The sequence below is a fragment of the Schistocerca nitens genome, chromosome 10 (assembly GCF_023898315.1).
Source record: "Schistocerca nitens isolate TAMUIC-IGC-003100 chromosome 10, iqSchNite1.1, whole genome shotgun sequence".
Taxonomy (NCBI): Eukaryota; Metazoa; Arthropoda; class Insecta; order Orthoptera; family Acrididae; genus Schistocerca; species Schistocerca nitens.
In genome coordinates, this window is record NC_064623.1 from 141,334,995 (window position 1) to 141,362,891 (window position 27,897).

Genomic DNA, 27,897 nt, shown 5'->3' on the forward strand with positions numbered 1-27,897 from the left:
ACAGGAATCGATCCCGTGACCCCGTGTGCGGGAAGCGAGAACGCTCAACTACAGGGGTAAGAATGATACAACCAGGTATGCAGCCTTGATGTTTTGCAACAATCATCTCCAACAGAGCCTACATCCTACTATTAACTATCCACGGTCTTATAGTAATAATGAGCGTATGGCATTGGTGGCCGGGAGGCCCCTCGGGCGGTTCGGCCGCTGCTCCACAAGTTCTTTAACGCCACTACGACGATTTGCGAGTGAATGAGAATGAAATGATGATGGAAGCCACAGAACACCCAGTCATCTCGAGACACAGAAAACCCCCGACCCAGCCAGGAATCGACTCCGTGATGAAATGATGATGGAAGCCACAGAACACCCAGTCATCTCGAGACACAGAAAACCCCCGACCCAGCCAGGAATCGACTCCGTGACCCCGTGCGCGGGAAGCGAGAACGCTACACCTTCACCACGTGCCACGAACACGATCTTATAATCAAAGTTTAACAAAGTAACTGTGCGAAAGCTACCAGGGGAAGCCGGTCCAGGGCGTTCGTGATTAAAACAATTTTTCCCTCTTTGAACGAGGTCATTCAAAAGAGACGTAAAGGCAGCACACAACAACGGCCAAAAGCACACGTAAAATTCCTTGGGAAGTCCATCCAGACCCGGAGACCTTTGCGAAGGCGATCTCACAATAAGTTTGTAAACTTCCTCAGGCTGAAATGCAGCTAAGAGCGTTTCATTATCTTCAGGTGCATGTGCCGTATCCAAGATGCTGACTAGCGAGTCGTACAAGGTTGCAGTCGGCTCATCGAAGTCGTAGATGTCTACGTAGAACTGGTGTAAGACACGCGCTGTATCAACCTGCTCCCATACGGTACGTCCATTATTTGTGGTGAGAGAATGAATACAAGCGCGCGGGCGACGGGTCTGATGCCGAAGCAAATGATATAAGGATGTCAGGTCTTCTGTCACCAATGTATTTTTTGCAAGGTAAACAATTTCGCCTTTACACTCCTAACATCCGCAATTCACAGAGGGGCGCGATCCGCAGCATCATAAAGTTCACGCAGGATGGAATAACATTCGTAAGTTCTCCGAAAGTCTCGCGCTTTGGCAGCACAGGAATGTATCAAAGTTTGCCTGAGCCTCGGTTTTGCCAGCTGTGTCCACCAGTCAAGGATGGAAGAGTACTTCCCAGTGGACTGTAGAGTATGCTCTCATACGACTCGCATCAGGTCATCGAGAGAGGGGTCAGCTAGGTGAGCGGCGTTTAACATCCGCGGAGTGCGAAACAATTTGACTGATTGTCGTTCTAGATTGAGGGTTGTAGTCACAGCACAGTGATCCGTAAAGGAAGCTGAGATGATTCCAACATTAAGAATACAATCGCGTCTGACAAGTAAAATCTATCTAACCTGCTACTAGAAGTCGCAGTAAAATAGGTATATTTAACTAATGTCGAGTATTTACATATCCAGACACCTTGCAGCCGTAAGGAGCGGACCAGTTCATGTAATTCGCGACAGAAATTAAAATTTGTAGATTGATCTGCATGGCGCAACACACAGTTAAAATCACCGCCCAACAGAATACCCGGACGCCTCTTATGCAACAGATAAACAATATCTTCTTCATATAGACGCGGACGATCTACTGCGCTACCAGAGTAAGAAGGAGCATATAAAAGAACCACGGTAAGATTAAAACGTTGACAACCTGTGCCTCAGCACATTTCCACCTGAGCAGTAGGAATGCCTTCGCAAAAAAATAAGGCTGTCACCGTAGAAAATTCGGGTGCTACATTAAAGATCATACGAAAACCAGCTGAGGAAAAATGCCTGAATAACACCTCCTGTGAGAAGACTACGTTCGCACATGAATCATAAATGAACTGACGCAGCGAAGCCAATCAAAATTCTGATTCCACACGATTAATATTTAAGGAATGAAATGTGTAGGCTTGGGTCCTCGATCACAGCTGTACAGGCATGTACGGGAAGCCTGAGCAGAATTAGGTAGACAGCTGAGAGTCAAGGTTCATTGCGGAATCCACAGAGAAATTAGACATCAGGGGACCAGAATCCCCGTCATCACAACCTTTTTTTCTTATATTTCTTACGTGACACCGCACGGTCAGGTTGTACGAGGTGTGGCTAGAAAAAAACCAGACTAGTACTGGTGAAACAATAAAACGAATGCAATAAGGCTGAAAGTCGCGTGGCCTGTCACGTGACTCTCGCTCCGCCTACTGCTCGAGTTTCATCTGCCTCCTGCACTCAGTCTGCCCGTGGCGTCTGTTTTAAGTATTTGACCTTTGTCTGTGCGTCGGAAAATGTTGAGTGTACAGAAAGAACAGCGTGTTAACATCAAATTTTGTTTCAAACTAGGAAAATCTGCAAGTGAAACGTTTGTAATGTTACAACAAGTGTACGGCGATGATTGTTTATCGCGAACACAAGTGTTTGAGTGGTTTAAACGATTTAAAGATGGCCGCGAAGACACCAGTGATGATGATTGTTTTTTTTTTTTGACATCAAAGGGATTGTGCACATTGATTGGGTACCAGAGGGACAAACAGTGAATCAGCATTACTACATTAGCGTCCTGGCTACCCTACGTGAGCGAGTACGGAGAAAACATTGATTGGGTACCAGAGGGACAAACAGTGAATCAGCATTACTACATTAGCGTCCTGGCTACCCTACGTCAGCGAGTACGGAGAAAACGGAACGATTTGTGGAGAAAAAAGTCATGGATCCTTCACCAAGACAATGCCCCAGTTCACAGTGCGTTGTCAGTGAAGACGTTTTTGGCAAAACACAACATTCCCATCTTAGATCATCCACCCTACTCACCTGATTTGGCCCCCTGTGACTTTTTTTCTTTTCCCTAAAGTCAAGTCAGCTTTGAAAGGAACTAGATTTGAGACTGTTGAAGCAGTAAAAGAAAAAGCGACGGAAGTAATGTATGGACTTACCGAAAATGATCTGCAGCATTGCTATGAACAGTGGAAAATTCGTATGGAGCGGTGTAGAGACCGAGGAGGAGAGTACATTGAAGGAGATAACATGAAATTGTAAATAATTGTAAATAAATGTTTTTTCCAGCATCAGTTCGGTTTTTTTCTAGCCGCACCTCGTATACGCTGTCGGCTACGTGGCAGGGCAGCCTCTGCAGATGGAGGTGCGGGAGGGGTCATAGGCAGAGCTCCCTGCCACTCAGAAGTAGGGTCATGTAATGCAGGTCCAGTCACTAAGGCGGAAGCATTCTGTGGAACTGCCAATGTTAATTTTATTCTTCTCGGAAGTTGCTGTATGGGGCAAATTCAGGAAACCTTTGGCGGCTGAAGACGAAGGAGCAAGAGGACTCTTCATCGTCTCACTCTAACGGAAGAGACAAAGATGAGGGGGCAGCTCTTCGTCTCGGCGACTCTGCGAGCAGCAGCACGAACCCAAGTCACTGGAGAATCGCGAGATCTCACAATGGTGGAGGTTTCACTGTTGGGGTTAAAATCCACTCAAGGCTTGTTGGATCCGGTTGACGACTAGGTCGTGTACCCTCGCGACCACAGCCCTTCCATCCGGCACTGCATTTGTGCCGCCAGCGGTCTCAGCGTGTTCTCGCACTGCCCTCTTGGCTCCTCCGGAGTCCCCAACCGAACTGCTCACTCACACGACCCGGAAGAACAACGACGTCACCCCAAAGATAGTGCCACAGTTACTACATATCGATAACGCCGCTGCTGCCACTAGCGGACAGGCAACGATTGCGAAACCAAGTGGCGCCCGTCAAAACAAGAAGAATACAAACAATGGTAACCATGACAACTAAACGATACAGTCTGGCCTCCAACAGAGGACGGAAACCCACAACGGCACCAATGCGAGCCGAAGCACAGCTCAGTCATTGTTACGGGTTCTATCCTGGGGGCAATAAACGTGTCGCGGAGGTAAAGGCGGAAATTCATTTACACGATTATCAGAATTGACTTTTTGTTCATTACGATCCAAAGAAGAAGTAGGTTCGACGGCGGGAGTGGAAGGAACAAGATCAGCAACCGTCAATTTGCGACGCTGCACTAACAAGGGAACCTCCCCATCGCACCCCCCTCAGATTTAGTTATAAGTTGGCACAGTGGATAGGCCTTGAAAAACTGAACAAAGATCAATCGAGAAAACAGGAAGAAGTTGTGTGGAACTATGAAAAAATAAGCAAAATATACAAACTGAGGAGTCCATGCACAAGATAGGCAAAAGCAAGAAAAGAGCAAGATCAGGAGTATCATGGTCTTGTGGTTAGCGTGAGCAGCTGCGAATCTAAAGGTCCTTCGTTCAAGCCTACCCTCGGATGAAAATTTCAACTTTTTATTTTCAGTTTATGTGACAAACACTTATGTTTTCATCACTTTTTTGGGAGTGATTATCACATCCACAAGAAAACCTAAATCGGGCAAGGTAGAAGAATCTTTTTACCCATTCGCAAAGTGTACAAGTTAGGTGGGTCAACAACATATTCCTGTCATGTGACGCACATGCCGTCACCAGTGTCGTATAGAATATATCAGACGTGTTTTCCTGTGGAGGAATCGGTTGACCTATGACCTTGCGATCAAATGTTTTTGGTTCCCATTGGAGAGGCACGTCCTTTCGTCGACTAATTGCACGGTTTTGCGGTGCGATCGCAAAACACAGACACTAAACTTATTACAGTGAACAGAGACGTCAATGAACGAACGGGCAGATCATAACTTTGCGGAAATAAAGAAAGTAAACTTTTCACGCGAGGGAAGACTTGAACCAAGGACCTTCCATTCCACAGCTGCTCACGCTAACCACGGGACCACGGTGCTCCTGAGTTCACACTCTCCTTCATGTTGCCTATCTTGCACATGGAGTACTCAGTTTGTATATTTTGCTTATTTTTTCATAGTTCCACACAAATTCTTCCTGTTTTCTCGATTGATCTGTGTTTAGTTTTTCAAGGCCTATCCACTGTGCCAACTTATAGCTAAATCTGAGGGGGGTGCGATGGGGAGGTTCCCTTGTAAGTACGGCTTTAAAATCCCTCAGCGGGCAATTAGACCGAAAGTGTCCACTTTCATTACATAGGAAGCAGGTTCCCTCTTGACCAGTATACATGACACGGACGCGATAACCACACACTTGGAATATTGCGTTTGACAACGCATTTCCACGGAACCAATTCCACTATACACTGTAATTTGTGTCGAGTAGACCAACGTTCACGGCGGACGTTTTACACGTTACCACAAGGAATCAATATGTCCTTTAGAAAGTTATCAACTTCCGTCGGGAGGCCGGACACTCGAACATTGGTATAGTCAATTTCAGCAAAATCTGGAAATTTGAGGTAAGGTCTTGTGTGACCAAACTGCTGAGGTCATCGGTCCCTCAGCCTACACTCTACTTAATCTCACTTACGCTGTGGACAACACACACACCCATGCCCGAGGGAGGACTCGAACCTCCAACGGGGGGAGCTGCCCAACACCGCACGGCTACCCCGCGCGTCCAATCTCAGCATCTGCGAGTGACAATGACAACCATACCAACAGAATTATCGCGATGCTTGAATGGTGCTTGAGAACCATGTCACGACAGTAATCTTTCAACGTGAAGGGGATTCATAAATTTCACATAAACACGTACTCGTCTGCATCAAAATAAGCGGTGTGGACCTCATCAGGGTTCACATGAAATGTATCAGTAAAACAATCGATTTTTAGAGATCCTGGCGGCACGTGTCGCGTTGTTTTACCGAAAGTAAAGCTCACAGTACCTTTCCGTGGAATACATCTGGAAACGACGATAGCCATAGCGGAGCGGCCGACGCCGCTGCAAGTAGACGTACACTAAAGAGGCAGCAAGGCGGAGCGGAGGCGCTACAACTCACTCGGCAGACAGAGCAACACTAACGAGGAAAACTTCAAACAAGGGGAGCTGAGGCACGTGGAATAAACAATAATCTTCCCGCTCGGCGCTCGAAACGGAACTTGCCCAAAATGGCTCTGAGCACTATGGGACTCAACTGCTGTGGTCATCAGTCCCCTAGAACTTAGAACTACTTAAACCTAACTAACCTAAGGACATCACACACATCCATGCCCGAGGCAGGATTCGAACCTGCGACCGTAGCAGTCGCACGGTTCCGGACTGCGCGCCTAGTACCGCGAGACCACCGCGGCCGGCGGGAACTTGCTCACTATAAAGTTTCGCTGACCGCTATGCCACCCTGGCACAGTGGATTTGCACAACTGACCTCCCTCCTCAATCCAAAGTCCCAGTCAACCCACTTGGTACTCCACCTAAACTCCAAATGGGATGAATGCCGGACATTTGCCACGCCGGACATTTGCCACACTTGCCCCTTCGCCAGGTAGCTTGAGTAGCGATCCCTCACGTAAGGGACGCCCTTCCTCATACTTCTGTCCGCTTTCAAACCGCCGTCTCCACATATTACTCGATACAACCAGTACTTAAGGGATCTTCTTCTTCGACATCTTGGCGAAATACAGAGCTTGTTTTCCGAAATCGAAATATTTATAACTTTTGGGAAACGAAAGCAATTCCGACGATTATGTCAGTATGTAATTAGTTCTGCCAAGTATAAATATAGATCCCTCTGTCTGTACGGTAGCTTCCTTTCATGCTTACTGATTGTGATAGAAACAGTCAATCGCCATGAGGGCAACATGAAAGGAACGGTGTAAAGAGAATGCGAATGTACGCTAATCATTTCTTCTTGATCACAGCATTTGTGCCTACTTTAATTACTACAACTGCATGCCCAAAAGACAGTTAGGAAAGAAGAAATGGGTATGTGAATATTTGAAAAGAAGAACGACATTTTTTTTTTGGTCATCAGTCTACTGACTGGTTTGATGCGGCCCGCCACGAATTCCTTTCCTGTGCTAACCTCTTCATCTCAGAGTAGCACTTGCAACCTACGTCCTCAATTATTTGCTTGACGTATTCCAATCTCTGTCTTCCTCTACAGTTTTTGCCCTCTACAGCTCCCTCTAGTACCATGGAAGTCATTCCCTCATGTCTTAGCAGAGGTCCTATCATCCTGTCCCTTCTCCTTATCAGTGTTTTCCACATATTCCTTTCCTCTCCGATTCTGCGTAGAACCTCCTCATTCCTTACCTTATCAGTCCACCTAATTTTCAACATTCGTCCATAGCACCACATCTCAAATGCTTCGATTCTCTTCTGTTCCGGTTTTCCCACAGTCCATGTTTCACTATCATACAATGCTGTACTCCAGACGTACATCCTCCGAAATTTCTTCCTCAAATTAAGGCCGGTATTTGATATTAGTAGATTTCTCTTGGCCAGAAATGCCTTTATTGCCATAGCGAGTCTGCTTTTGATGTCCTCCTTGCTCCGTCCGTCATTGGTTATTTTACTGCCTAGGTAGCAGAATTCCTCAACTTCATTGACTTCGTGACCATCAATCCTGATGTTAAGTTTCTCGCTGTTCTCATTTCTACTACTTCTCATTACCTTCGTCTTTCTCCGATTTATTCTCAAACCATACTGTGTACTCATTAGACTGTTCATTCCGTTCAGTAGATCATTTAATTCTTCTTCACTTTCACTCAGGATAGCAATGTCATCAGCGAATCGTATCATTGATATCCTTTCACCTTGTATTTTAATTCCACTCCTGAACCTTTCTTTTATTTCCATCATTGCTTCCTCGATGTACAGATTGAAGAGTAGGGGAGAAAGGCTACCCTTCTTAATACGAGCACTTCGTTCTTGATCGTCCACTCTTATTATTCCCTCTTGGTTATTGTACATATTGTATATGACCCGTCTCTCCCTATAGCTTACCCCTACTTTTTCAGAATCTCGAACAGCTTGCACCATTTTATATTGTCGAACGCTTTTTCCAAGTCGACAAACCCTATGAAAGTGTCTTGATTTTTCTTTAGCCTTGCTTCCAATATTAGCCGTAACGTCAGAATTGCCTCTCTCGTCCCTTTACTTTTCCTAAAGCCAAACTGATCGTCACCTAGCGCATTCTCAATTTTCTTTTCCATTCTTCTGTATATTATTCTTGTAAGCAGCTTCGATGCATGAGCTGTTAAGCTGATTGTGCGATAATTTTCGCACTTGTCAGCTCATGCCGTCTTCGGAATTGTGTGGATGATGCTTTTCCGAAAGTCAGATGGTATGTTCAAATGGCTCTGAGCACTATGGGACTCAACTGCCGAAGTCATTAGTCCCCTAGAACTTAGAACTAGTTAAACCTAACTAACCTAAGGACATCACAAACATCCATGCCCGAGGCAGGATTCGAACCTGCGACCGTAGCGGTCTTGCGGTTCCAGACTGCAGCGCCTTTAACCGCACGGCCACTTCGGCCGGCTGAGATGGTATGTCGCCAGACTCATATATTCTACACACCAACGTGAATAGTCGTTTTGTTGCCACTTCCCCCAATGATTTTAGAAATTCTGATGGAATGTTATCTATCCCTTCTGCCTTATTTGACCGTAAGTCCACCAAAGCTCTTTTAAATTCCGATTCTAATACTGGGTCCCCTATCTCTTCTAAATCGACTCCTGTTTCTTCTTCTATCACATCAGACAAATCTTCACCCTCATAGAGGCTTTCAATGTATTCTTTCCACCTACGTGCTCTCTCCTCTGCATTTAACAGTGGAATTCCCGTTGCTTTTAATGTCACCAAAGGCTGTTTTGACTTTAATGTATGCTGAGTCTGTCCTTCCGACAATCATATCTTTTTCGATGTCTTCACATTTTTCCTGCAGCCATTTCGTCTTAGCTTCCCTGCACTTCCTATTTATTTCATTCCTCAGCGACTTGTATTTCTGTATTCCTGATTTTCCCGGAACATGTTTGTACCTCCTCCTTTCATCAATCAACTGAAGCATTTCTTCTGTTACCCATGGTTTCTTAGCAGCTACCTTCTTTGTACCTATGTTTTCCTTCCCAACTTCTGTGATGGCCCTTTTTAGAGATGTCCATTCCTCTTCAACTGTACTGCCTACTGCGCTATTCCTTATTGCTGTATCTATAGCGTTAGAGAACTTCAAACGTATCTCGTCATTCCTTAGTACTTCCGTATCCCACTTCTTTGCGTATTGATTCTTCCTGACTAGTCTTGAACTTCAGCCTACTCTTCATCACTACTATATTGTGATCTGAGTCTATATCTGCTCCTGGGTACGCCTTACAATCCAGTATCTGATTTCGGAATCTCTGTCTGACCATGATGCAATCTAATTGAAATCTTCCCGTATCTCCCGGCCTTTTCCAAGTATACCACCTCTTCTTGTGATTCTTGAACAGGGTATTCGCTATTACTAGCTGAAACTTGTTACAGAACTCAATTAGTCTTTCTCCTCTTTCATTCCTTGTCCCAAGCCCATATTCTCCTGTAACCTTTTCTTCTACTCCTTCCCCATGACTATTAGATTTTCCTCCCCCTTTACATACTGCATTACCCTTTCAATATCCTCATACACTTTCTCTATCTGTTCATCTTCAGCTTGCGACGTCGGCATGTATACCTGAACTATCGTTGTCGGTGTTGGTCTGCTGTCGATTCTGATTAGAACAACCCGGCCGCTGTACTGTTCACAGTAACACACCCTCTGCCCTACCTTCCTATTCATAACGAATCCACTGGACTCGCATGCGGGAGGACGACGGTTCAATCCCGTCTCCGGCCATCCTGATTTAGGTTTTCCGTGATTTTCCTAAATCGTTTCAGGCAAATGCCGGGATGGTTCCTTTGAAAGGGCACGGCCGATTTCCTTCCCCATCCCTCCCTAACCTGAGCTTGCGCTCCGTCTCTAATGACCTCGTTGTCGACGGGACGTTAAACACCACTAACCTAACCTAACCATAACGAATCCTACACCTGTTATACCATATACTCCATATGAATTTACTCTCTAAAATCCGATATCCCTTGCGGCGAAACATTAGTTAATAAAGTGTAGCGGGAAAATGTTCAAAACATATCTGAAAGTACGTTCATAAACAGAGATAAGAACATCTATGATGGATATGTCATCTAAAGTCGACGTAGAATTTTAAAATGTTTGAAATAAGGAAATGAATTAATACAGAATGCTATGCTTATAAGGTACGCTTTTGTTCTACATTGTTTAGATCTGGTATTTACAGGATCACAGAGGAAGCATTCTAGGTTTTGGAGGGAAAAACCGTAATTGTAATGATCTGCTCTACAGCAGAAACAAGAAGCACAACTTAAGGAAAAATAATGTAATGTGTGTTCCAGCTCACAAGCAACATTGAAGCAGGTAGTTCCTGTGACTTACTATGGACAGAGGTTATATCAGACAACCGGAATAAATTAATAACTGGCTCCTTTTGCCGACCCCCGGTCTCAGATGAAACAGTTGCTCAACATTTCAAAGAAAACCCGAGTCTCATCGCAAGTAGGTACCCTACTCATTCAATTATAGTTGGCAGTGACTTCAATCTACCTTCCGTATGTTAACAGAAATACATTTTTAGACCCTATTGTGATGGAAAACAACTTCCGTAATTGTTCTAAAGGCTTTTTTTAAAATTATTTTGAACAATTAGTTCACGAGGCCATTCAAATTGAAAATGGTAACGAAAACACACCTGACCTCTTAGTCACAATAATCCTGAGCATCACGACGGATACAGGGATTAGTGAACAAACAGTCGTAGCGAGGCTCAATTCCGTAACAAACAATTTCACTAAAACTAAACGCGAAATATATCTATTTATAAAAGCAACTAAAAATTCGGTTGACGTCTTTCTAAGAGAGAGTCTCCAATCTTTCCACACCATGTAAATGAAGACCACATGTGGCTTAAGTTCAAAGAAATAGTATCAACAGCACTCCAGAGATTCATACCAAATAAATTAATAACAGACGGCACTGATCCCCCATGGTACACAAAACACGACAGAAAGCGGCTGCAGGAGCACCGAAAAAGGCACGAATAATTTAGACGAATGCAAAATCTGCAAAATTGGCGAAGTTTTACTGAGGCTCGAAATTTCGTGCGGATTTCAATGGGAGATGCATTTAAAAGTTTCCACAACGATACCCTCTCGAGAAATGTGGCGGAAAATCCATAGAGATTCTGGTCCTATGTTAAGGGGCTCCGGAACGCCCTATACTTTCAATGTTAAAATAACGCATATAAAGTACATCTTTCCTCACAAAGTATTTGAGGTAGGAAGTTGAACTTTTTACAGATTATTTGTTGGAATATGGGCTACAACTTAACACAGGGATTTTACAAAATTTTAGTTCAGTTATTAAAGATGATTTTTTTTCAATTGTAATGAAAATTCACAACATTTTTTTGCAATTTTTTATTTATATATTCAAAAATATACAGTTTTTTGGAAAAAGGCTGTGTTTAATTATGCAGAAGGTACTGTGTAACATTTACTGAAAGTTTGAAACAAATATGTTTGGAAGATCCTTAGAAAATATGTAATTAGTATGAGAAAATAAAAGTTTTGGGAATAGAGCGACAAAGATTGGATTAACTTTTTAGTGCATTCCAGGTCCATAGGATGGATTATCTTCATCCTCTGCAAACTCCTCCTCCAGCTTCCTCTTGTTCCTCCTCCTGTTTACTCTTGCTTGTATTTCTAGACTCTTTACAGCCCTGTCTGCAGCCCGAAGGCGTTCCTTGTCTAAAGCAAGCATCGCTCGTTGTTGTGTTCGTAGATTTTGCTACCATTTTCTTCAGTTGCAGTTACTGCAACACTGTTCCAAAAGGTGGTCATGTATGAACACTTATCACATTTCAGTTGTATTTCACTAGCAAGTCCTACGTGCTTTATTATGGAGAGTTCCAGACCAACTTCACTACAATGAATACATCTTACACAGTTTGAAAAAATTCCTTTGAGAACCGACATATCAAATATTTCATTCACATCCGATTCGCCCATAAAACATTCATAGTTTTCACTCATTGAACCAAGCTTCTTCTGTGAAGTATTTTCTTTCCCACTTTGACTGCTATGGGCAGGTGTACTTGAGAGGTTAGGTTCACTCACTTGGTTATCGTCTTTATTGTTTACAGTAATAACACATACCTTTGGCTTTCCAACATTTCTCCTTTTCTTAAAAGCCTTCAGAGGATTTCTAATAACTTTACTTTTACTCATTATTATACTTCAACAAAACAGAGACTCAAGAAACAGAATTAATTACGAATATTTTCGAGATAACGACAGAGTAAATAAACATGAAACAATCGACAATCACACCAGCGATATATATTGAACCATCACAGGTTAGCCACAACACATACTTTATCTCACATCACTAAAATGTACCTGATGAACACGGACGTTAATAATAACACCATTTGACAGCAGTTTAACAGCGCCACAGTGGGTCACGCCCATGTAGAACACATTTCAAAAAAAAAAAAAAATTAAAAATAGTTGTAGTCTTCGGAATTGAATAAATTATATATCTATTAAAAGGTAATAGTCCGCAGATTCAGAAAACGCAAAAAAGTAAAAATTGAACTTTTCATGATTTTGAGCCTTTCCGGAGCCCCTTAAGAAAACCAGCGGAAAGGCTCAGTAAGTACCTTTACTGAGGGTCGGGCGGCGAGTGCGGAGGAGGAGGAGGAGGGGGAGACAAGGGACCCAAACCTTCGGAGCAGGCAAAATCGTGGCAAATGTCCGCCGTGGCAAATGTCCGGCATGGCAAATGTCCGCACACCACTGGATAGCCCCTCAGCATCGAACGAAACGGCGGATCCCGCCTGAAACACATAGGTGCTTTAATCAAAAGCAGTTCTCCATAGGCCATGGATGTACACAGTACAGGATCCCAATTGGTTGTAGGTCACATTTATACATGTCACTACAAACAGCATTTTCTACTGTGCACAGCACAAGGGCTTGCCCACTTGTTGTTGGAATGACTGAGGGATCCTTGGAGCTGTAGTGGCGGAGAGTGGAATGGGTTTTTGCAGTGGGTGTGGACGACTGCGTGAGTCCCCAGAACCTACCCTCTACCTGTTTAGCGATTTTTGTATTCCTGTACCTGCCTTGTGTTTCCACAGGACGTAGCGGCCATGCTGTGTCGGAGCCTGTCCCGGTGTGTTGCTGTGAGGCCGGCGGCAGCCTGCGTCTACAGGGCTGCCACTCCGGAGAATGGTAGGCACCCACTGACAGGTGAGCCAACTGTGCTGCTTACAGTAAGTCGAGTAATGTTAATGACTGGTTAAAACCACCACACATGTACTAATACACATTTATTGCGACAAGACAGGTTTGATTAGAAACTTCCTGGCAGTTTAAAACTGTTGCCGGACCGAGACTCGAACTCGGGACCTTTGCCTTTCGCGGGCAAGTACTCTTCCAACTGAGCTACCCAAGCACGACTCACGCCCCGTCCTCACAGCTTTACTTCCGCCAGTACCTCGTCTCCTACCTTGCAAACTTTACAGAAGCTCTCCTGCGAACCTTGCAGAACTAGCACTCCTGAAAGAAAGGATATTGCGAAGACATGGCTTAGGTTCGCAGGATAGCTTCTGTTAAGTTTGGAAGGTTGGAGACGATGTACTGGTGGAAGTAAAGTTGTGAGGACGGGGCGTGAGTCGTGCTTGGGTAGCTCAGTTGGTAGAGCACTTGCCCGCAAAAGGCAAAGGTCTCGAGTTCGAGTCTCGGTCCGGCACACAGTTTTAAACTGCCACGAAGTTTGATATCAGCGCACACTCCGCTGCAGAGTGAAAATCTCATTCTGGAAACATCCCCCGGGCTGTGGCTAAGCCATGTCTCCGCAATATCCTTTCTTTCAGGAGTGCTAGTTCTGCAAGGTTCGCAGGAGAGCTTCTGTAAAGTTTGGAAGGTTGGAGACGAGGTACTGGCGGAAGTAAAGCTGTGAGGACGGGGAGTGAGTCGTGCTTGGGTAGCTCAGTTGGTAGAGCACTTGCCCGCGAAAGGCAAAGGTCCCGAGTTCGAGTCTCGGTCCGGCACACAGTTTTAAACTGCCAGGAAGTTTCATATCAGCGCACACTCCGCTGCGGAGTGAAAATCTCATTCAGGTTTGATTATTTTAGAACATCAGCTGGTTGCAGAGTTGATGATATCCTGAAAGATCGAAACTGCTCGTGACGCAATACATGTGTATTAATGCAAGTGTGGTGGTTTTCATTCATCATTAATATTAGTAGTACTCATCAGTGGATCTGAGCATGATAAATACACTGTTAGACAAAGAACTACACACAACCGACGAATTGTCCGAATGGGACCGAAATCAGTAGATGTGATGTACGTGTACAAACAAATAAATGATTACAGTTTTAGAAAATTTGGGTGATTTATTCAAGAGAAAGACCTTACAAAATTGAAAAACTCAATAACAGGTTGATCCACCTCTGATCCTTATAAGTTTCCTTTAATTTACGTCTATGGTCACAATCTCTTTTTTTTTTTAACATATTACCGGTTTCGGTCTTTAATGACCATCATCAGATCTGCAGCAAAAATGGGAAAAATATAAATACACTCGCAAACTGTATACAGCTTAAGAACAATACATAGAGCATATTGAAAAGTAGTCCTGACAAAATTTACATTTGTGGTCTTTAAATATGAAGAGGCATACCTGTTTCATACAAACGAAGTCCTAATGTACTCCAGCCGTACTGGCATCGTCAAATGTTAAATGCGGAATCAGCACCAGCATCGTCAAATACATGCAAATCACATCACATGCACGAGTCGTGTCAGAAAAACTACTGTTTAAAACAAGCTGCCGTACAGTAGCCGCAAGATGTTTGTGTAGTAAGTTGACCAGATGTCGCTATGTATGATTATGTGCAGAACTATATTTTCTTTCATTTGTGGCTCCTTTAGCGATTTGTTTTATACTGTTTAATATTACCCGGTGCAATATCAACGGTGTTCAATATTTATGTCATTGTCTAGGATATTGGCACTAGACCATATGTCAACCACTGTTTTTTTTTAACTCTTCGTCTTTTTAACAATATTACTTTTGTTGTGTTCTTTTTATTGCTTCTTATTACTGTAACATCTTTTATACTTTATAAGCTTATTACAGACTAACTATTGTATCCCCCTTTTATTTTCGCTGTTTCAATTAATTATTGAAAACTAGTGTATGCCGACATTAGCGAAGTAGTTTTACTGACAACATGACTCGTGCATGTGATGTTATTTATATGTATTTGACGATGCTGGTGCTGATTCCGCATTTAACATTTGACGATGCCACTATGGCTGCAGTACATTAGGACTTTGTTTTTATGAAACAGGTATGCCTCTTCATATTTAAAGCGCACAAATGTAAATTTTGTCAGTACTACTTTTCAATATGCTCTACGTATTTTTCTTAAGCTGTATACAGTTTGCGAGTGTATTTATATTTTTCCCATTTTTGCTGCAGATCTGATGATGGTCATTAAATACAGAAACCGATAATCTGTTAAACAAAAAAGATTGTGACCATAGACGTAAATTAAGGGAACTTATTACACATACGGGTCACTTCTTTCGCGACGATGTCGCAGCTTCTGATCCTTATGTAAGCAGTTATTCGGTTTAGCGTTGACTAACTGAGTTGGATGTCATCCTGAGGTATACTGTGCCACATTCCGTCCAGTTGGCGCATTAGATGGTCAGAATTCAGAGCTGGTTGGAAGGCCTTGCCCATAATGTTCCAAACGTTTTCAACTGCGGAGAGATCTGGCGACATTGCTGGCCAAGCTAGGCTTTGACAAGCACGAAGACAAACAATACAAACTCTTGCCGTGGGTGCTATTTTGCTGGCTTCCCATGACGGGCAAGAAAACGGTGAATATAGTACTGTCGACGTACCGCTGTGCTGTGAGAGTGCCACGGAAGACAACCAAACGGCATCCCAGCCCATCATTACTGGTCGTCGGGCCATATGGCGGGCGACAGTCAAGCTGGTCTGCAACCGATGTCTGGAACGAAACGTCTTCGGCCTGGAATCTCATTGACTGGAATAGAATTTTCTTCACTGATGAATAAATACACAAATGATCTTTTGGATAGGGTGGATAGCAACGTGCGACTGTTTGTTGATGATGCTGTGGTGTACGGGAAGGTGATGTCGTTGAGTGACTTTGGGAGGATACAAGATGACTTGGATAGGATTTGCGATTGGTGTAAAGAATGGGAGCTAACTCTAAATATAGATAAATGTAAATTAATGCAGATGAATAGGAAAAAGAATCCTGTAATCGTTTGAATACTCCATTAGTAGTGTAGCGCTTGACACAGACACGTCGATTAAATATTTGGGCGTAACATTGCAGAGCGATATGAAGTGGGACAAGCATGTAATGGCAGTTGTGGGGAAGGCGGATAGTCGTCTTCGGTTCATTGGTAGAATTTTGGGAATATGTGGTTCATCTGTAAAGGAGACCGCTTATAAAACACCAATACGACCTATTCTTGAGTACTGCTCGAGCGTTTGGGATCCCTATCAGGTCGGATTGAGGGAGGACATAGAAGCAATTCAGAGGCGGGCTGCTAGATTTGTTACTGGTAGGTTCGATCATCACGTGAGTGTTACAGAAATGCTTCAGGAACTCGGGTGGGAGTCTTTGGAGGAAAGGAGGCGTTCTTTTCGTGAATCGCTACTGGGGAAATTTAGAGAACCAGCATTTGAGGCTGACTGCAGTACAATTTTACTGCCGCCAACTTACATTTCGCGGAAAGACCACAAAGAGAGATTAGGGCTCGCACAGAGGCATATAGGCAGTCATTTTTCCCTCGTCCTTTTTGCGAGTGGAACAGGGAGAGAAGATGCTGATTGTGGCACTAGGTACCCTCCGCCAGGCACCGTATGGTGGATTGCGGAGTATGTGTGTAGATGTAGATGTAGATCCCGTTCCGAACTGCGGAGACGCGCCTGAGACGCCCCGCACAATGACGGGATACCTACCTGTCTGTCGCCCGCCGTATAGCGGACAGCCAGGGCTGATGGCCTGGGGTGCTGTTTCTTTTTATAGCAGGACCCCTTTGGTCGTCATCCATGGCAACGTTACAGCACTGCGATTTGTCGACGATATTCTACGCCCCACTTTGTTGCTCTTGATGGGAAGCCATCTTGGGAGTACATTTCAGCAAGATAATGCCTGCCTGCACATGGCGAGAGTTTCTACTACTTGTCTTCGTGGATGCCGAACCCTACTTTGGCCAGGAAGTCGCTGGACCTTGTAACGTACCCTCTCTGTTATTGTTTTTATTGTTTTTTTGTTATTTTTTTTATTGTAGAGATATGAAATTATTGTAGCGGTTTGCTTAGTCAGCCGTACTTCGGATTTTTTTGACATTAAATGGAGCCTGAAACTTGCGTAATAAATACTTCGCGTGAAGTACGATTTGCGGCATAAACCAAAATTAATTGCGGAGATGCAATCACAGAATATTAACAGAAAAACTTCAGAACAATGCGCACGACTGACTAGACACATTCAGAGGGTACGTACATTCGCGTACGAGTGGTTGCGATCTGATGAGAAAGATCTATCTTAATTTTTTTTGTGTAAAAATAATTACGTCGTAACACACTCGGAGATTGCGGCGTACAATCAGGGTAGAGGCACGTAATTTCTATCATACCCCGTGGCCTGGGAAAACGAATTGCAATTATGTAAATTTAGGAATATTTCTTTTTCAATCAGACTCCTATTTTTATACGAAAAGGAAGATTGCAGGTTCCGAATGTCTCGGCAAAAACACATCGAAATTAATCTTAGCGGCCACCAAAGAAAAGAAGTGAGCACAATCACGTACCTCTATTGTTGAGCAGCGCCGTCGTAAAGATCGTCGCCTCCATCTAAAATTCGCCTTCTCGAATTAACAGAATAATTTGTACTCCATTGGTATGGGATTTAGGCTTGATCTTGACAGAAGTTATAAAACACATTTTTCATCATTTAACACCTTCATTTAACACACACATAGACATGAAACTATACAGTGCGTCTTTACGCCAGCACATCAGAACAAAAAGGTAGTTAATACTAGAAATAATAAAAGAATCTCGAAATTAGTCTTTTGTCTCTCAATGATAAAAAAGTTGTTTAGAGTATTCCTCTGGTATGACAGTAGAACAAATTTTCTTCTTGTATCTTTGAGATTAAATTACAACATTTTTTAGTTCCTTTTCAACCTCTCCCCAGCTGAGAACATTTGGACCATTATGGGCAGAGCCCTCCAACCACCTCGCTATTTAGATATCTAACGCGCCAACTGGACATAATTGGGCACGACATACCTCACGAGGACATTCGACAACTCTGCCAATCAGTGCTAAGTCGAATAAACGCTTGCTTGAGGACAAAAGATGGACCAACGCATTACTGACTTGCTCAATTTGTGAAGCTCTTTCTCTTGAGTAAATCATCCACTGTTCCTGAGATTGTAACCAGTTGTTTGTCTGTACATGTACATGACATCTACCGATTTCAGTCCCTTTCGGATGGTTCCTCCGTGGTGCGGCATTTTTTGTGTCTTAGAGCGTATTATAATACAAGTAAGGTTGGGTTTTACCATATAGTGTACTATGTTCTATGTTTTGACATAATTTATTCACAAATCAGTCTGACTTCTTTTGTTATTGTTGTTCCGGCCTTCATTCGGAGGAATGGTTTCATGCAGCTTTCATCTCTGGATAACTACTGCAGTCTTCATCTAGTTGAAAGTTCATGGCCTGTTCTCCTTCTACAATTTTACTCGGCGCACTTCCCTCCATTGCACGATAGACTATTGTTTGATGCCTCCGGATACGTCCTGTCAATTGATGTTTTCTTTTAGTCAAGTTGTGCCATAAATTTCTTTTTTTTCCTAATGCTACTCAGTACCTCCTCATTACTTACTTGATCTACCCATACCATCTAATGTTCAGAATTCTTTTTTTACACCACTGAGACACCCACCTTAACCCGTAGGACAGGACAGGTAAATTGTGGAAAGGGGCCAAAATAAGGGTCTGTCAGTTACACTCGAACATACAACTTTATTATTTGATCAAATATTACAAGAGCCCAAAAAAATTTGTTATTTAAACACACAGCTTTCATCTTTGGGACTTAATTACCGGATGAAAGCCACTTTAATTTAAAAATGGCTGAAGGCCAATAACTCGAAACGCAATCATAATCAGAAATTTAAAAGGCAAGCCTTATCATACAACAGTTCTTTATTTAGACTGAAGGCCCCAAGAATCTGAGATTTTCAGAGCAAACAATTTAATTCAAAATGGGCTGAAAGCCCAACACTTAAGGCAAAACAACATTAATTTAAAAAAAAACAAAGGCCTTACGTAAAACAGTTCATAATTAAGCAACACTCAACCAAAACTGAAATTTGAAAGACAAAGCCTCATCTTAAAACAGTTCTTTAGTTAGGCGGAAGGCCCAAAGAATCAGACACTTCAAGAGCGAACAAGTTGAATTCAAATCTGCTGAAGGCCTAACACATAAAACTCCATAACATTAATTTTTTAAATACCAGAATCCTTACGTGAAACAGTTCTTTAATTTATGCTGAATGCCTTAAGAGCAAAAAAACTCAAACTCAAAATCGGCTGAAGGCCCAACACTTAGAATTCAAAAACATTAAAACTTTTAAAACGACAAAGGTCTTTTCCACTTAAGTTCTCTAAATTAGGCTGAAGGCCTAAAAAATCTTACGCCTTAAGGGCAAAACAACCTTAATTTTTTAAAAAAAAATCGGCTAGAAGCCATACAAGTACAAACTACAAGAACAAATAAAAAAAAGGCGGTACACACAAGGGCGTTCAGATGTTCGAGAGTTGCCCTGGGATTCAAACACTAATGCTCGCTTAAGTGAGACAGGCAGTCGGGCCAACCATTCACGACACGACGGCAACCCAACCGATCGACAGCCAACGGACCCACCCACAAGATAACTTCCACTTCACGCGACGAGGGCACAAAGGGAGTTCAATGGAACAACATAGAAGATCTTGGCGCCCACAACCAATCATACATGGAGCTGTCAAAACTACACACCATGCTGAACAGCAACAACACGATAAGGAAACTACACTGCCTGAGATTTACGTCAACGGCCAGGGCAGGTAACCGGAATGTTAACGGCCACAAGGCAGAATATTCCGCTGGTACACTTCAATTCAAATAACCAAATACAGTGAAACTCCACTGAAGGGTGGCTAGAATTGTCCAACTTGAAAACCACGTTGTTGCTCGCGGGAATATGCCAACAGCCGACAACGAACTTCAAACGACACAATGTGAACAGTCTTGACTTGCTGGTAGATTAAATCAAAACTCAACTTTCGTGTCGAGGGTCGGTGAGTCACGGACCTCGTAGCAATGGGAACAGCCCCACATACTCTGACACTGCGTAGAGACAGCCAGTGGCCCCGGCCGAACTACGTCTCGCGGAGAATTCCTCGTTGCTCCACGCCAACTGATCGACTGGTCGCACACCGTCCAGCCGGAAACTATAAGCGCCAGGTCGAAGATAGTCCAAGGTACGAATATCGATACACACCGCTGCTGCCACCCACGGGAGGAGAGGATAACAGCATAATCGCGATAACCGCGGGAGACTAAACACAGAATCGCAGCGAAGGTTTAATCCAGCGCATAGCTTGAGCCAGCCACGGCTCAACCACGTTTCAAAACTTTCCAACTTCTTCTAGAATGAACTCCTTATGGAACACGTTTCACGTCCATAGAAGGCTATACTCCAGACAAATACCTTCAGAAGAAACTTCCTAACACTTAAATTTGTATTAGATGTTAATAAATTCCTCGTACTCATATGTCTCAGCCTTGGATGACTTTTCTGTTTTAATAGGTTGTTTTTAATTATCTGGACTATGTCATGAATAGGTGTGTTGGTGTAAAGGTTTATTGCTACATCTCCGATATCTTCCATAAGGTCACAGCTATTCTTAATTGAGAAATTCTTTTCAGAACTTTAAAAACTACTAAGAATGTCAGCTAATGAAGTAGGCCGGGCTATTTCTTGACTTAATTATATGACGTATAGAGAGAACTAATCCTGTCACTTTATAACACTCCTAACTGCTGTTGCTACTGCACCATAACCTCAATGCTAGAAACAGGTTGTGACATAAAACTCTTTTGTAAAAACAATTATAGTACAAATCAACAGAGCAGTGTTACCCTCTGAGAGGAATTTTGTTATGTTGACCGTGTTGTCCCTAACGGAAGTGGCTTATCGGAAATGAAAGTCAGAATTACGTAAATATTTGAACAGTATCAAACAAAATTTTGCCTATCTGCACTGTTCAACTGATAAAGAAAACGGCCGCCAGCCTAACTAGGCAAGAGAATGATTAACATTCTCGTTTAAGAAAGTAGGTATAAGTAACTATAACGGACAAACACAACCTAGACTTGGCCATACGCGAGTGCAATGAACTCTGACACACATATGTTTTAAGATTGAAGCTACCCACTGGAGTAGCACAAACTATTTGCAAAATTATAACACGTACAGGAAAACACTATCACTTTCAAGGCTTACACAAACTGAGTGGTCTTTATACTGTTAATATGCACACAAGAGAGACAACACTTAGTAATCATGAACATATAATTTCCTACTATGCAGTTTTCCACTTTTACTACCGTGAGACATAAAATTAACATTTATGTGGGATACTGACTCACTTTCTGCGATTTACAACAGGCAGTAATGTGATCATTTACTAAGCAAAACTTTATAAGCCTGAGTCTTAAGAACTTTTACTTTTGCAGTTGGCAACAGCACTTTAATAAGCAGTATTACTAAGAAAATTATTTCGGCAAGTATCAATAACTTTAACTCACTCTCTTGCCACATTAACTTTAATTTTACTCTGTCCAATAGGCATTAATTAGCAAACTGAGTTGTAACGTACTTTCAATAAGGACACTCGGTAATCACTTTTGTTCAAACGGAGAGGACCCTGAGAGGTGTTATGATGAGGAGAAAAATTAAGGTAGGTACATAAATTCAGATACACATTACCTTATATTTCAGCACAATAACACATCCATTAAGCTGATCCTTCACTGTACATCCTTACAATATGACGTTGCAATGATTGCGCAATGTGGTGGCAACTGCATGTTGGTAGGTGGAATTGCAGACAGAATTGCTGGACTCTGTCATTTCTTGGTGGCGAAGATAGGTACAAATTCCAGAATAGCCCAGCTATTTATCCATCCATCCGAGGCATTGGAAAATAACAGAAAAGCCTCTCTCGAAACCAGCACTATGCAACTTTTACACGGCAGTGCATGGACTCGTAGCTCATCTCTGACTGCTGGCTCGTCCCCGACTGACTATCAGTTCCACCTTTTCCACCTATGCCAACCACATTTTGCGCGCGTTGCGCTGTTCCGTTCCCGAGGGGAACCACACTACCTCTTATATACAGAATAACTAAGATTCCTAAGTGAGGATCAGCAGTTTACATAACAGCAAACAAACGCATTGAATAACATAGAACCTTTGCACATATTGACACTTCTACAAAAAAAATTATTTACACAGGATTACAATTATATACAGTAAGTTTTGTTCCCTCCAAATGGGACAAAGAATATAAATGACAGATATGCTACACAGCATACAATCAAATCATGACATGAAAGTTTGTATAAAGAAAGGGGTATACAATTTTATGTTATCGATTCAAACAAATACATTTACAGAAGCTCAATGATGAAACATTAAATGAAGCAAAAAAACAAAATAAATCCATACAGCATAAGAGCTGTGGTGTTACAACTTAATTTTTCACTTTTAACAACAAAATTTAACAAGTACACTCATTTGCTCGCATCACGTTTATAGGAAATATTTCATACCAAGTAGCTAATTTGTAACTGGTATTCAAATATCCTTCAGCAAAAACGATAAGCTACAACAGCGTATCTTTCGCTGCAACAAGAATAACCAGTATCACAGCAGATCAGGTATTAACAAACTTTTATGTGACATCTGCCAAAATTCTGCTTAGGCAAGACAGGAAGAAGTTCCACTATAAGAAACCGGAAACCCATAGATGCCTTCTGGCTAAACAATTTTGATAGATCCACTTTTGCAGTACATCTGAAACAATATGAACGCTTAACCAAAGTCAACCTGCAGATTCTACACACTGTCAGCACAGGAAAGAAAATGAATCTTCTGGAAGAGAACTCGAAATTTACAGCCATAGCTCCAGATCACCACGACTAATTCTCAGTGAACAATTAGACGCTGCAAACAAGTCTTTTCTACACATCTTTAATGAAATACACACATCAAAAAAAGTTTTGCATCACCTCGGTTCCGAGAATTCCGGAACCCGCACAGAAAATTGGAATAGAGATCAACATAAACAACATTTCCGCCATTTTTTATTGCTCATGAAAACCGCACATTGCATGTTGTACCGCCATACAGCGGACCTTCAGAAGTGATGGTCCAGATTGCTGTACATACCGGTACCTCTAATACCCAGTAGCACGTCCTCTTGCATTGATGAATGCATGTACTCGTCGTTACGTACTATCCACAAGTTCATCAAGGGACTCTTGGTCCAGATTGTCCCACTCCTCAACGACGATTCGGCGTAGATCCCTCAGTCGTTGGTGGGTCACTTCGTCCATAAACAGCCCTTTTCACTCTATCCCAGGCACGTTCGATAGGTTTCATGTCTGGAGAACGTGCTGGCCACTCAAGTAGAGCGATGTCGTTATCCTGAAGGAAGTCATTCACTAGATGTGCACTATGGAGACGCGAATTGTCGTCCATGAAGACGAATGCCTCGCCAATATGCTGCCGATATGGGTGCACTACCGGTCGGAGGATAGCATTCACGTGTCGCACAGCCGTTTCGGCGCCTTCCGCGACCACCAGTGGCGTACGTCGGCCCCACATAATGAGATTCCAAAACAGCTGGGAACCTCCACCTTGCTGCACTCGCTGGACAGTGTGTCTAAGGCGTTCAGCCTGACAAGGTTTCCTCCAAACACGTCTCCGACGATTGTCTGGTTGAAGACATATGCGACACTCATCGGTGAAGAGAACGTGATGCCAATCCTGAGCGGTCCATTCGGCATGTTTTTGGGCCCATTTGTACCGAGCTGCATCGTGTCGTGGTTGCGAAGATGGACCTCGTCATGGACGTTGTGAGTGAAGTTGCGCATCATGCAGCGTATTGCACACAGTTTGAGTCGTAACACGACGTCCTGTGGCTGCACGAAAAGCGTTACTCAACATGGTGGCGTTGCTGTCAGGGTTCCTCCGAGCCATAATCCGCAGGTAGCGGTCATCCACTGTAGTAGTAGCCCTTGGGGGGCCTGAGCGAGGTATGTCATCGACAATTCCTGTCTCTCTGTATCTTCTCCATGTCCGAAAAATATCGCTTTGATTCACTGCGAGACGCCTGGACACTTCCCTTGTTAGGAGCCCTTCCTGGCACAAAATAACAACGCGGACTCGTTATTGACCGTCTAGGCATGGTTGAACTACAGACAACACGAGTCGTGTCCTTGGAATGACTGGAACTGATCGGCTGTCGGACCCCCTTCGTCTAATAGGCGCTACTCATGCATGGGGCTAACATACATCTTTGGGGGGGGGGGGGGGGGTTAGTTACATCTCTAAACAGTCAAAGGGACTGTGTCTGTGATACAATATCCACAGTCAACGTCTATCTTCAGTAGTTTTGGGAACCGGGTGATGCAAAACTTTTTTTGATGTATGTACACTCCTGGAAATGGAAAAAAGAACACATTGACACCGGTGTGTCAGACCCACCATACTTGCTCCGGACACTGCGAGAGGGCTGTACAAGCAATGATCACACGCACGGCACAGCGGACACACCAGGAACCGCGGTGTTGGCCGTCGAATGGCGCTAGCTGCGCAGCATTTGTGCACCGCCGCCGTCAGTGTCAGCCAGTTTGCCGTGGCATACGGAGCTCCATCGCAGTCTTTAACACTGGTAGCATGCCGCGACAGCGTGGACGTGAACCGTATGTGCAGCTGACGGACTTCGAGCGAGGGCGTATAGTGGGCATGCGGGAGGCCGGGTGGACGTACCGCCGAATTGCTCAACACGTGGGGCGTGAGGTCTCCACTGTACATCGATGTTGTCGCCAGTGGTCGGCGGAGGGTGCACGTGCCCGTCGACCTGGGACCGGACCGCAGCGACGCACGGATGCACGCCAAGACCGTAGGATCCTACGCAGTGCCGTAGGGGACCGCACCGCCACTTCCCAGCAAATTAGGGACACTGTTGCTCCTGGGGTATCGGCGAGGACCATTCGCAACCGTCTCCATGAAGCTGGGCTACGGTCCCGCACACCGTTAGGCCGTCTTCCGCTCACGCCCCAACATCGTGCAGCCCGCCTCCAGTGGTGTCGCGACAGGCGTGAATGGAGGGACGAATGGAGACGTGTCGTCTTCAGCGATGAGAGTCGCTTCTGCCTTGGTGCCAATGATGGTCGTATGCGTGTTTGGCGCCGTGCAGGTGAGCGCCACAATCAGGACTGGATACGACCGAGGCACACAGGGCCAACACCCGGCATCATGGTGTGGGGAGCGATCTCCTACACTGGCCGTACACCACTGGTGATCGTCGAGGGGACACTGAATAGTGCACGGTACATCCAAACCGTCATCGAACCCATCGTTCTACCATTCCTAGACCGGCAAGGGAACTTGCTGTTCCAACAGGACAATGCACGTCCGCATGTATCCCGTGCCACCCAACGTGCTCTAGAAGGTGTAAGTCAACTACCCTGGCCAGCAAGATCTCCGGATCTGTCCCCCATTGAGCATGTTTGGGACTGGATGAAGCGTCGTCTCACGCGGTCTGCACGTCCAGCACGAACGCTGGTCCAACTGAGGCGCCAGGTGGAAATGGCATGGCAAGCCGTTCCACAGGACTACATCCAGCATCTCTACGATCGTCTCCATGGGAGAATAGCAGCCTGCATTGCTGCGAAAGGTGGATATACACTGTACTAGTGCCGACATTGTGCATGCTCTGTTGCCTGTGTCTATGTGCCTGTGGTTCTGTCAGTGTGATCATGTGATGTATCTGACCCCAGGAATGTGTCAATAAAGTTTCCCCTTCCTGGGACAATGAATTCACGGTGTTCTTATTTCAATTTCCAGGAGTGTATTTAAAAATCAAAAACTGTAACTTATAGCCCCCACACAACTAGCAATTAAAAAAAAATGTCTGTGTCTATTAATCTCACATACCGTACAGTATATTATAACTGACAGTGTGGTTCTAGAATCATGTAACAATTTCGTTTTCATAACTTGTAATATCTGTTATGTATCGTATACGTAGCGTCTGTTTACCTTTTTTACCTAGCCTCTTTGTTTTCCAATGTGACCTCTCTGTTTTCCAATGTAAACACGTTGGATGTTGTGAGTGGATGTGCTCTTGAAATTGCTAACATCCACAGTGCCACTATTTTATCAAAGACATAATATGGAAGCATGGGGGCTAACATACAGTTAACTTGTGGAGAACGAAATATTTTTGTAAAACATTGTAATAAATGTAATGTGAAAATGATATGGATACATCAGTTATGTCGAGGTAGTATAATATTTTATAGCACATGTGGCTTAGCCACTTCCAAATGTTTGATTTGTGTGTATTTAGTCATCATCACATTATTTGTTTTTGATTTTAACAGTGATCTCCAGAACTGAGTATGGAAACATGTACACGAATTTAAACCAACTGAAGATGGGCAGAAGCCCGAAACTGATCGTGTGTTAAATAAAATCACCTTCTATTGTGACTGGTGGCGGTTATTCTTCTACACCATGTATGTTGTTTATAACTTTTTGGCCTGTGTATTTTGTCCTTGCTTCTTTCAGAATTTCAGATTATTCCAGTCAACTTTGTCAAAAGCTTTCTCTCACAGTACAAATACTATAAACCTATGTTTGACTACAATCTATCTTCTAAGATAAGTCGCACTGTCAGTTTTGTTCACGTGTCCCAACATATCTCCACAAAACGTAATCTATGTCCTTTATGTGCTGGTGGGTACCGTAACAACGCTTCATTTTATTTTTTTATTTTTTTATTTTTTGAGTCATCAGCCTTCTGACTGGTTTGATGCGGCCCGCCACGAATTCCTTTCACTGTTCTATTTTAACTACGTAAATTCATTCTCAAATTGTTGTATAATCTCGACGTTTATGGATCGTGAGTAATTCTATGCATCGTTTGAATATATATTGCTTTACAAGAAAGAGCTCTATCGTTCAGCAGCAATTAAAATGAAGTATCCACTTAAAATGCCCAGGTCTTCCAACTACAAGCAATAGGTCCAGGAACTTACCGAATAGTTTTCTGATACGCACGGCAGTTGATTTTTTTCAAGTAGCCTGTTAGCCACATGGGGATAATCCATCATTTAACTATGATCCGTGATATTCGTAAAATCAAAGCAGTTCTGCTAGCAGTTCTGAATGATCTAAAGGTTTGTCAAAGCGGAAGGCGATGAAAATGTCTTCTTAGGCAGAAGTGGATGAAGCCGTGTTGGAATGGTTTCAGCAGAAACAGAGCAGAGGGCACCCAAGTATCTGGCCCAATATGTGGCAAACGGGCCCAATTTTTCTTCAAAACCTTGGGGATTAAAGGAGATTTTAATGCGTCTTCCTGCTGGCTGACAAAATTTAAACAGCGTCGTGATATCCGGGAGATTGCTGTCCAAGAAGAAAAGTTAAGTGCATATAATACGGCTGCTTCTGAATGAATTTTGTAATGATCTCCGGGAGTTTAATGCACGAGAAAATTTAGAGCTGGAGAAAATGT

At 43.5% G+C, this 27,897-nt stretch overlaps 1 protein-coding gene across 3 annotated transcripts in view; it reads left to right on the forward strand.

Moving 5' to 3' along the window:
* The window catches only part of LOC126210279 (uncharacterized), a 340,068-nt gene that overhangs the window by 124,918 nt on the left and 187,253 nt on the right, over positions 1-27,897 (forward strand). For all 3 annotated transcript variants that reach the window (XM_049939475.1, XM_049939477.1, XM_049939476.1), the window contains exon 2: positions 13,103-13,214. In XM_049939475.1, the coding sequence (XP_049795432.1) occupies positions 13,115-13,214 (100 nt within the window). In that variant the 5' untranslated portion in view covers positions 13,103-13,114. The remainder of the gene's footprint in view (positions 1-13,102; positions 13,215-27,897) is intronic.